The following is an 11,254-nucleotide window of genomic DNA, read 5'->3' as shown; positions in this document are numbered from 1 at the left end:
CCATGTGCTGTGATTGCTTCTCTGCTCCCCAAAAGGATTAATGACATCCGTGCTTAAACCAAACCATACGTTCATTGTGTCACCAGCAAACTCCTCCCAGTACTTTCTCTCGATTTTTCTCCACTGCAACCCGTCAGCGGGTGCTCTCAACTTCCCGTCTTTCTTACGGTCCTCTTTGTGCCATCGCATCGACTGGGCATGCTCTTTGTTTCTGAACAGACGTTTCAACCGTGGTATTATAGGAGCATACCACATCACCTTGGCAGGAACCCTCTTCCTGGGGCGCTCGCCGTCAACATCACCAGGGTCATCTCGTCTGATCTTATACCGCAATGCACCGCATACCGGGCATGCGTTCAAATCCTCGTACGCACCGCGGTAGAGGATGCATTCATTAGGGCATGCATGTATCTTCTACACCTCCAATCCTAGAGGGCACACAACCTTCTTTGTTGCGTACGTACTGTCGGGCCATTCGTTATCCTTTGGAAGCTTCTTGTTCAATATTTTCAGTAGCTTCTCAAATCCTTTGTCACGCACACCATTCTCTGCCTTCCACTGCAGCAATTCCAGTACGGTACTGAGCTTTGTATTGCCATCTTCGCAATTGGGGTACAACCCTTTTTGTGATCCTCTAACATGTGATCGAACTTCAGCTTCTCCTTTTCACTTTTGCATTATCTCTTTGCATCAACAATGACCCAGCGGAGATCATCATCGGGCACATCGTCTGGTTCCTCTTGATCTTCAGATTCCCCCGTTGCAGCATCTCCGTATTCAGGGGGCACATAGTTGTTATCATCCTCTTCTTCTTCGCTGTCTTCCATCATAACCCCTCTTTCTCCGTGCTTGGTCCAAACATTATAGTGTGGCATGAAACCCTTATAAAGCAGGTGGGTGTGTAGAGTTTTCGAGTCAGAGTAAGACCTCGTATTCCCACAGCTAGGGCATGGACAACACATAAAATCATTCTGCTTGTTTGCCTCAGCCAGTGCGAAAAAATTATGCAGGCCGTCAATGTACTCGGAGGTGCGTCTGTTACCGTACATCCATTGCCGGTTCATCTGCGTGCATTATATATAATTAAGTGTATCAAAAATCATTACAGAATATCATGAATAGATAAGTAACCAAATTAATAGAAGTTCATCATCACATTAAAACCGAAGTGCATACATAGTTCTCCAGAGCATCTAATTACATACATTGAAACTATATAAAACATTTCATTGCAACAACAAATGCCATCATAACCGCAACCAAGGTAACAATTGATCCAATGTCATAATGATACCAAGCCTTGGTATGAATGGCATATTTTCTAATCTTTCTAATCTTCAAGCGCATTGCATTCATCTTGATCTTGTGATCATCGACGACATCCGCAACATGCAACTCCAATATCATCTTCTCCTCCTTAAATTTTTTTAATTTTTCTTCAAGTAATTGTTTTCTTCTTCAACTAAATTTAACCTCTCGACAATAGGGTCGGTTGGAATTTCCGGTTCACATACCTCCTAAATAAAAATATATATGTCACGTTGGTCGAAATAATTGTCATAAACAATAAATAAAACAAATAGTTATAAAAGATAATATATACCACGTCCGAATCATAGACAGGACGGGAGCCGACGGAGGCGGATACCAAAACCATCGCACTATATAATAACAAACAATAATAAAAGTAAGAAAATTACACAAGTATATATCTAAATCAAACACATAAGAACTTTTTTCTTTTAGAAAGAGGATAAGATCAAGAGGTTCACCACGGTGGTGCCGGCGACGAGATCGGCGCGGACGATCGACGGCGGTGAGGACGGGGACGGGACAGGACGGACCGCCAAACCTAGACAAATCTCGAGAAAAATGGAGTTTGGGCAAGTAGCTTCGAGAGGAGAAAGCTTAAGTAGTGTGGCTCGGGCATTTCATCATCATGTGCATAGGAGGTGAGCTAGAGCACCACAAAGCTCTCCCCTCGCCGGCCAGAAAAACAGAGCAGTGTGGAGTGCTCTGCTCGCTGGCGAGGGGGTATATATAGGCATCTCGTTGGTCCCGATTCGTGGCTGGAACTGGGATTAACGGACCCCCTTTGCTCCTGGTTCCAGACACGAACTGGGATCAATGGGCCTCGAGGCCCGGCCGGCCCCCTGGCCTCATGAACCGGGACCTATGCCCTCATGGGTCCCGGTTCGTGACTGAACCGGGACTAATGGGCTGGCCAGGCCTGGACCAAAGCCCTATTTTCTACCGGTGTATGTCCTCATGATCTGCTCTACTCCTTTAAGTTTACAGACTCGTGTATCTGCACACTCTTTATTTTTGAACTTTCTTTGCTCCATCGACCGAAACTATGTTCGGACAATCTCGGATTTCCCGTTCCTCAAGTAATGAAACATTTCTGCGCCAAATGTTGCTGGCATCCAGACATCTTCAGGGGCACGAGCGATGTGAGGTTTTCTAGGCATCCTGGGACACATGCAGAGAAATCAACAAACAACTGCAACTGGAGAGCTTGGGGAGACAATGGTAATACCAATCCCCTTTCCCAGTAATACATGGGCACCTATGAACCTTTCACCTGATTGGGACAGTAACTCGATACAATCTGTAACATGCATCCTTTGAATAGCAGATAGATATTCTTGTGTGAGGTGGTCATGAAGGACCGAATATTTACAAACATACTCAATATTCAGGAAACTAAGCTTCAGGAATGCTCTGAGGCAGCCATTTCATATCTGGAACAATGTAAACCAGTCTGCCAAGCCCAATAGCCAAACTTCTGATAATTCTTATATCTGGAAAGAGAGTTAACTGAGAGCATCTCCAACAGCTGCGCCAAAAGACGCGCGCGCGGTAAACTGGCTTTTTAGCGCGCGGGGGACGTTTTCGCACGCTCCAGCGGTGACGGGAAATGATTGTGCGCGCACGGGAAAAGGCGGCAGCTCGCGCGCTAGATTTGGCGCACTGCGTCCGGCGCGCCTATAAAATTGCGGCGCCCTCTGCCGCTCTCTCTCGCTCCCTCTACCGCTTTCTCTCCTCGCCGCCGACATGACATCACCACGCCACCATGCCGCCTCGCCGCCGGGGAGGTTCGGGCTACTGCGGCGTCCGCGTGCGTCCGTCTGGCACCTACTCCACCTCGATTCGGTCGGGCGGCGGCATGCGCCTCGGCCTCGGAACCTTCAACACCACCCAGGATGGCGCCCACGCGTACGACACTGCGGCGTGGCGCCTCCAGCGGTCTTGTTGGGACATGAACTTCACCGACGTGGCGACGCGAGAGCGGGCACAGGAGTTGGCGCCTTTCCCGCGGCTTATCACCGATGAGGATCGTCGCAAAAACCGGAGGCGGGAGCGTCGTCTCAGCCTGGTCGAGATGGACGAGGAAGCCATGGCGCTGTGGAGCCAACGCTTCCCGCAAGACATCATCAACTAGGAACAGTTCTTCGCCGAGAGGACGGAGAGGGAGGAGGGGAGGAAGGAGCGAGCCGCCTATCGCGAGGACAAGCGAACGCGGAAGGCGGTCGCTAAATACAACATCGCACTAGGAGATGCGTCGTCTTGGGACTCCCGCGACGAGCGGTTCCTTGACGCCTACGCTCAGACGTCGGAGGAGGACATCATCGAGGCAGAGTCCGAGTCGGAGAATGACGAGTAGTAGTAGTTTTTCGTTTTATTTTGTATCGTAGAAGCAGGCTATGTGACGAACTATGAACTATCTATCGTAGGAGAAGACTATGAACTATCTACGCATTTTGTATCGTAGAAGCAGGCTATGTGCCGAACTATCTCCATATTTGTATTATCGGAACCAAATATGTACCGAATCGCGGTTCTCACAAGGAAAAAAATGAAATATAGCGCGGCTGCTGGAGCGGCTCGGACGCACTTTATTTTGCCGCGGCCGCTGGAGCCAGCGCACCGCCGCGCGCAAAACTGACTCACCCGGGACTAGCAAAATCTTCCCAAGATGTAATCTTCCTAGAAGATCTAAACTACATGCAAAGGAATCTTGCTGGGACTAGCTAGATTTCCGGGGCCTCATGTGAATCTGTCTGTCTGGCACAGATCTCTCTACATTTTCTATGCATCTGATTCTTGTTCTCCAAGAACGGAACATACTTTGGTGCTTAATCACACCCTATTGCCTGCGCTTAGACTAGGAACCCCATGCAAATGCAATATTTTGTTGACATTCCAACACTGAATTTAGACGCACTGCTGGAAAGGAAATCCAAGAACCTTTTCAGATCAGTTTACAGGCGCAGCAATATACATGAGGAGATCACGCTCCGCCAAGAGTTCAACGCTACCCTGTTTCAGAGAAGTTTCTGAGGGCATAGATTCTCCACGTACTTACAGTAGAAACTATGCGACTAGGCGGAAGCGTCTTACCTCGATGTAAGGGACGCGTTACGTGTTATATGGAGCAGGGGGCACCTCCCTGATAACGCATACATGCGGTAATTTAGATCTTCTAGGAAGATTGCATCTTGGGAAGGAAGAGATAAGAGAGAGGTTACAATATGAGTATGAGATAAACATCCAAACAACCTACTCTATCTATCTCTACCATGCGCTGGTGTGGGGCTCAATGAACGTGACATGTTTACATGTTTGACACCCTCCCTTAATCACAACTTCATCAAGTTGAGATTATGCTTGAAGTCCTCAAAGCTTCTGACAGGTAGGGCTTTTGTGAATCCATTTGCTATCTGATCCCTGGAATGCACAAACCGAATGTCAAGTTGCTTTTGAGCCACTCTTTCTCTGACAAAATGGAAATCAATCTCTATATGCTTTGTTCTGGCATGGAAAACAGGGTTAGCAGATAAATATGTGGCGCCCAAGTTATCACACCACAAACAGGGAGCCTTGGCACTTTTCACACCGAGCTCCTTTAGCATGGACTGCACCCATATGATCTCAACTGTAGCATTAGCTAACGCTTTGTATTCTGCCTCTGTACTTAATCTGGAGACTGTGGCATGTTTTCTTGCACACCATGAAATCAAGTTAGGGCCAAAGAAAACTGCAAAGCCACCAGTGAAACGTCTGTCATCTAGGCATCCTGCCCAATCAAAATCTGAGAAGGCACTCACAAGTGTAGATGAAGATTTGTTGAGATTGAGACCAATATTAAGTGTTTTTGACATATCGGACTATGCGTTTTGCAGCAGTCCAATGAACTGTAGTGGGTGCATGGAGGAATTGGCAAACTTTATTGACAGCAAATGAGATATCAGGTCTTGTAAGTGTTAAATATTGAAGTGCACCTACTAGACTTCTGTATTTTGTGCTGTCACTTGGCTCAAGGGCTGCCCTTCTATAAGAGATAGCTTTTCAGAACTAGACAATGGAGTGGGTGAGGGTTTACAACCTTGTAAGCCAGCTTTCTTCACCAAGTCTGTTGCATACTTTTCTTGGGAGAGATGAATACCATTCTCATGCTTCTTTACTTCTATTCCCAGGAAATAATGCAACTCTCCAAGATCCTTGAGAGCAAACTCTGCACTAAGATCTTTCAAAAGTCCTGTGATAGCCTCATCAGATGAACTTGTAACAATAATATCATCAACATATATGAGAACAAATATGTGTGTGTTGCATTTATTGTAGATGAACAATGAGGTGTCAGACTTAGAAGGGACAAAACAAGTGTTTGCATTTTTTGACTGAGTCATGAATACCACGCCCTAGGAGCTTGCTTCAACCCATATAGTGCCTTATCAAGTTTGCACACGTGAGAAGGTGCATTCTTGTTTTCAAACCCAGGAGGTTATTTCATGTACACTTCCTCTTCCATAACACCATGAAGAAACGCGTTCTGTACATCAAGTTGTCTGAGACTCCAACCTCTGGAAACTGCTAGACAACACAAGACGAATGGTGGCAGCTTTTACAACAGGACTAAAGGTGTCCTCATAGTCTATGCCATACCGTTGTTTAAAACCCTTTGCCACAAGTCTTGCTTTGCGGTGATCAATGGTTCCATCAGATTTTCTCTTGATCCTGAATACCCACTTACAATTAATAGGATTTTTATCTTTCTGTGGGGGAACCAAGTGCCAGGTTTTATTTCTTTTCAGAGCCATGTATTCTTCATTCATGGCTTTTCTCCAATGTTCATCACCAAGTGCTTCTTCAAGTGTGTAAGGTTCACCTGGTTCACCTGTTGAACAAATCATACCGTATTTTGTTACATGTTTGTAATCAACGGGTTGAATTACCCCCTTTTTGCAGCCGTGTACGCCGTGATGACTGCACAGAGGATCCCGTGCTGCGTACAGGAATTTCTGCATGCGCCGATGCCAAGGAGGATTCCGGGACAACAACGGTGTCCAGCGGCGGCAAATCTTCGGTGGCAGGGGACGAAGCAGCGGCGCGAACGGGCGAAGTAGCAGCACGCAGACGAGACGCAGAAGATCCGGACTCATCATTGCCCGTGGCCCCCCTGGCGCCAGCAGCGGAGTCCGCGCCATCAGTGGTTGGGCCCGCGCCGGTCGGGCGACGCAGGTCGCGCCGCTTGTAGCGAGTAAATTGCACAGAAGTACCACAATTGGGGCATTGGAAGCAGATTGGTACCAAGTTTGGTAATTTTTACATGTCAGTACCAAGTCTGGGGCTAGACGTTACAAAAAGGTCTAAATCGCGTATAAACGCGTATTGACAGTGTATCTGACCGGCAGGGCCCGCCTGTCAGCCGCTGACGTGGCATTTTTTTGCAGAAACCCCCCCCCCCCCCCCACGGTGTCGCTCCGCGCCCGCCTCGCCGCCCTCGCCCTCACCCTCTCCCCGTGGCGGCCTCCTGCCTCAGCCGGCGCGCGCATGACCCCAGCACGCCGGTAGCGCCTTCTGGCTGGTGCTCCCGCTTCGCCTCCCCCGCGGCCGCCGCCCCGCCCTCCGCCACGCCGCCGTGGCCGCCCCTCTTCACGCTCGACGACCGCTTCGCCGCCGCCGACTTCTCGCCCGACCCCACCGCCTCCGACCTGCTCCCCGTCGCCTCCTCCCCCTCCCCCCGCGCCGGGGCGGGCGCCGGCAGCCGCTCGCCCTCATGGGACCGCTCCCGCGGCAAGGCCTCCGCCCCCGGATCCCCCATGGACGGGGTCGTCGAGCCGCCGCCCCGCAAGGAGCTGCTCGCGCTGCCCCCGCCGTCCAGCCCCTGGACTCCTCCTCCCCCGACGGCGACGGCCGTGACCCCGGCGACGGAGGCTGCCAGGACGGAGCCGGCGGCTCCGGCCAGCGAAGGGAAGGCAGATGGCGAGGAGTGGGTCACTCTATTCGGGTGAGGAAACCATGATGCTCTTCTTTACTTGTTTTTTCAGGAAGCTATAGCCTGCCGCATGCGCATGGTAGATTCAGTTCTGCAAGTAGTAGTATCTTGGTGACCGCTGGACATGTATGTAGCCATGGAGCTGAAAATATTGCTGCTTTGCGTAGGTTCATGGTCCTGGCATGTGCTTGCTCCTGTGTATGTCAATGAGCAACAGCAAAATCGATCATTTAGTAGCATATCGCTCTTAGACCTTAGTGCTTGTCCTAGCTGGATATACCGGACTCTATGGTGCTAGGGCACTTTCATTTTTGTTAAGTTTGTACACCCTGCCCGAGAAAGCAGTAGCCGTCACTTGGCTTTTTGTTGGGTGCCTTATATAGGATGAATTGGTTTATTGATGTTTAATGTTTCCCTTCTACAGATTCTCGCTTAGAGATACCAACCTCGTTCTCCGAGAGTTCGAGAAATGTGGTGTTATATTGAGACATCACTCTGGCCCAAGAGAGGGTAATTGGATCCACATATTATACCAGGTAATCATATCTTCAGTTACCGTCGCTACTGGTTTCTGTTCTACCTTTCGATTCCCCTGTTTTTATGTTTTCCCAATAATCGTATTAATTTGCTTTGTTACTTACGGGTAGTTGCTAATGAGCTGTGACTCGACATAAACTTGAGTATAAGCTCCTTTATACTTGAACTGTTTCGGTTTCATGACACCATTGATCATCTTATATGTTCGTGGAATTAATGGTTGTCTACTTGATTCACACGTTGTATGGCTGCACTCAGTTAAAGAGATGCCTTTTCGTTCAATTTTAAGATGGATTTAGCCTAAAGGTTGCATTCTCTTTATTCCAGTTTCAGTGATACTAAATGCTGTGGTGTATGATTTGGCTATCTTTTGAACATGAAACAGATAGTGAAGTTGGTTTTGGCCTGTTGAGTATGTTTTTCATCATCACATGTTCTAGTCTGGATAATCTGTCTTTGTGCATTCATGCATGATGTGAATTTTTATAGGTTTCTCTGGCCTGTGATTGCTGGGATAAGATTTATTTAAAGTGATTTGTGATGTCTGGAACCTAGCTCTTTTCTTAACAAATGTTTATCTCAGTTCCGCTATGCCCGTGCATCACATGATAGGTTTCTGCATTATGGTGCGACAATTAATTCCTCTGGCCTTCCATCTTAAACTGACAATTGTCTTCACAGCACTCTTACGATGCCAGGAAAGCCCTCCAAAAGAATGGTATCCAACTATGCAGTGGCGTCATAATTGGAGTAAAGCATATTGATCCAGTGCACCGACAGCAGCTGGATGATAGGCTCGCTGGAATCAATCAAGGAGGCTTCATGGTCTCCCTGCCTTCGAAATCACTTGTCCTGAAGAGCAGCACAGGTGCATCAAACCAGTTGGGGGCCTTGCCTGTTGGCTGTTGTAACTTTGTGTTCTGGTGGGTGCTGTCATGAGCAATGGCTCTGGATGAAGGATGAAACTGAGATCTCAATATGTATTTATTTTGTCCGTTGTAATCTACATGAGCTCTGATATATTTGAGAATGTTTTTTTAAGAAATGCCATCATGGCCACTATATTGAATTGGTAATATGGTTACATCGTTTACAATGGCATTCACCAGGAAAGCTGGGGGTTCATCGACCCAATTACAAGAAGCATTATCGTCATAAGCAAATTTCGCTAAAGAATGAGCTACCTCACTTGTATCACAGGCATAGTGTATAAATTCAGCCGATCCTATCAATCTATCATCCCAGCCAAGATGAAACACTATAGATAGCCAAAGCTTCACCCCAAATTCTATATCTTGTCCTGCACAGGCATTGATAATTTGAATCGAATCCGACTTGGTCTTATTGAGTGTAGCAGAAAACTGCATTTTTCTTCTGATTTGATTTGAGAGCGTTCGTATTGGATCAAGTGTGGTCATATAGAACGTTCATTCTAATTTTCAATCAGGGTCATCCGCGTGCATTCGGAGGTCGACCCCGGCGCCCCGTCCATGGGGGATCCGGGGGCGGAGGCCTTGCCGCGGGAGCGGTCCCATGAGGGCGAGCGGCTGCCGGCGCCCGCCCCGGCGCGGGGGGAGGGGGAGGAGGCGACGGGGAGCAGGTCGGAGGCGGTAGGGTCGAGCGAGAAGTCGGCGGCGGCAAAGCGGTCGTCGAGCGTGAAGAGGGGCGGCGGCGGCGGCGTGGCGGAGGGCGGGGCGGCGGCCGCGGGGGAGGCGAAGCGGGAGCACCAGCCAGAAGGCGCTACCGGCGCGCTGGGGTCGTGCGCGCGCCGGCTGAGGTAGCAGGCCGCCACGGGGAGAGGGCGAGGGCGAGGGCGGCGAGGCGGGCGCGGAGCGACACCGTGGGGGGGGGGGGGGTTTCTGCAAAAAAAATGCCACGTCAGCAGCTGACAGGCGGGCCCTGCCGGTCAGATACACTGTCAATACGCGTTTATACGCGATTTAGACCTTTTTGTAACGTCTAGCCCCAGACTTGGTACTGACATGTAAAAATTACCAAACTTGGTACCAATCTGCTTCCAATGCCCCAATTGTGGTACTTCTGTGCAATTTACTCGCTTGTAGCAGACCGGTTGGACCGGGAAGCGGGCGCGCGTCGAGCCAGTCGGAGGCGACCATGCGGTCGAGCGGGGTTGGTGCGGGGCGAGGGGCGCAGCGTCAGGCGCAGGAGCGGCCCGGTCGGGCGCAGCCGAGACGCGGGCGGGCGCTGACTCTGAGGCGGATCCACGCAGCCTGTCGATGGATGCGGATCCTGGGGCGGATTCTGTCAGCCCTGCACGCGCCAATCCCGAGGGGGATTTGTTCCCCAAGCTGGGGCACATGAAATATGGTGTTGTAGCACCGTTTTCTTCAGGATTTTCACAGATTTCTTCAGGGTTTCCGTTCCCAGATGCATCTGCAGTATCCTCTGTATCATCACACAACTCATGCAACGTGGTGAGCGTGTTAGTCATCATAGATTCAACACAGTTATCATCCCTTGGATCAAGGCCAGTGAGAGTGGATGATAGAAGGAGAATTTCTTTGCGAAGCAATGCACCGGCATTTGGGTGGAGGTCAGAAAACGGAAACTTGGTCTCATCAAAGACTACATCGCGAGAAATGTAGACACGACCGGAGGAAACATCAAGACACTTGACCCCCTTGTGTTGAGCACTATACCCAAGGAACACGCGCTGTTTGGAGCGAAACATGAGTTTTATGGTGTTGTAAGGACGGAGATTAGGCCAGCATGCACGTAGAGAAGTGTAGTCTTGTTTGACATGAAGAAGTCGTTCGATGGGAGTTTCATTATTTATAACACGGCTAGGAAGCATATTAATGATATGAACAACCGTGAGAAAAGTTTCATCCCAGAATTTAAGGGGCATGGAAGCACCAGCTAGGAGGGCTAGACCAACCTCAACGATGTGTCTATGCTTACGTTCGGCTGACCCATTTTTCTGGTGAGCATGAGGGCATGGAATTGAGTTTCTCATACTCCCCCCCCCCCCCCCCCCCCACACAGTCGGATTGGACGGCAATAATCTTGCGGTCAAACTTGCGTTCAACAAGTGCTTGGAAGTTTTGAAAAACTTGAAAGACTTCGGACCTCTTCTTGAGAAGATGAATCCACGAGAATTTGCTATAGTCATCAATGAAGCTAACGTAATATGTGTATCTACCAACCGAGCTAGGAGCAGGGCCCCAAACATCAGAAAATATTAATTGCAAAGGTTGAGTAGAAACACTAGTTGATATGGGATACGGTAATTGATGACATTTTACTCTTTGGCAAGAATCACAAACAGTCTCAATGTTGCGCTCACCAACAAGCAGGAGCTTATTTTTCTTAAGCAAACTTTCAACTAAGGAAAAAGAAGCATGTCCTAAACGATCGTGCCATCGTGTGGACGAGAGCTTGATAGCACCACAAGCTTGTTTATTTGATCTTTGA

General features: G+C 49.1%; 2 protein-coding genes across 2 annotated transcripts; both read left to right on the top strand.

Annotated features, from left to right (window-relative positions):
* The first annotated feature begins 3,076 nt into the window (after positions 1–3,076).
* LOC109785050 (ethylene-responsive transcription factor RAP2-3-like) lies at positions 3,077–3,445 on the top strand. The gene has a single exon (XM_020343655.1). It carries the CDS (start codon positions 3,077–3,079, stop codon positions 3,443–3,445), a length of 369 nt encoding a protein of 122 aa, XP_020199244.1.
* Positions 3,446–4,467: 1,022 nt separating this feature from the next.
* Positions 4,468–8,895, top strand: LOC109785049 (uncharacterized). The gene is made up of 3 exons (XM_073501604.1): positions 4,468–4,472; positions 6,827–7,294; positions 8,518–8,895. Exons 1-3 carry the CDS (start codon positions 4,468–4,470, stop codon positions 8,756–8,758), a joined length of 714 nt encoding a protein of 237 aa, XP_073357705.1. The 3' UTR covers positions 8,759–8,895.
* The last annotated feature ends 2,359 nt before the right edge of the window (positions 8,896–11,254 follow it).

The sequence above is a fragment of the Aegilops tauschii genome, chromosome 6 (assembly GCF_002575655.3).
Source record: "Aegilops tauschii subsp. strangulata cultivar AL8/78 chromosome 6, Aet v6.0, whole genome shotgun sequence".
Classification (NCBI taxonomy): Eukaryota; Viridiplantae; Streptophyta; class Magnoliopsida; order Poales; family Poaceae; genus Aegilops; species Aegilops tauschii.
This window is presented reverse-complemented; position numbering and strand designations above follow the sequence as displayed.

Bases quoted from the DNA above. Each gene is read 5' to 3' on its own strand.
- LOC109785050 (XM_020343655.1), top strand. From the start codon at position 3,077: ATGCCGCCTCGCCGCCGGGGAGGTTCGGGCTACTGCGGCGTCCGCGTG.
- LOC109785049 (XM_073501604.1), top strand. The intron at 7,295-8,517 runs GTGAGGAAACCA...TTACGATGCCAG, and splicing joins GAGTGGGTCACTCTATTCGG to GAAAGCCCTCCAAAAGAATG.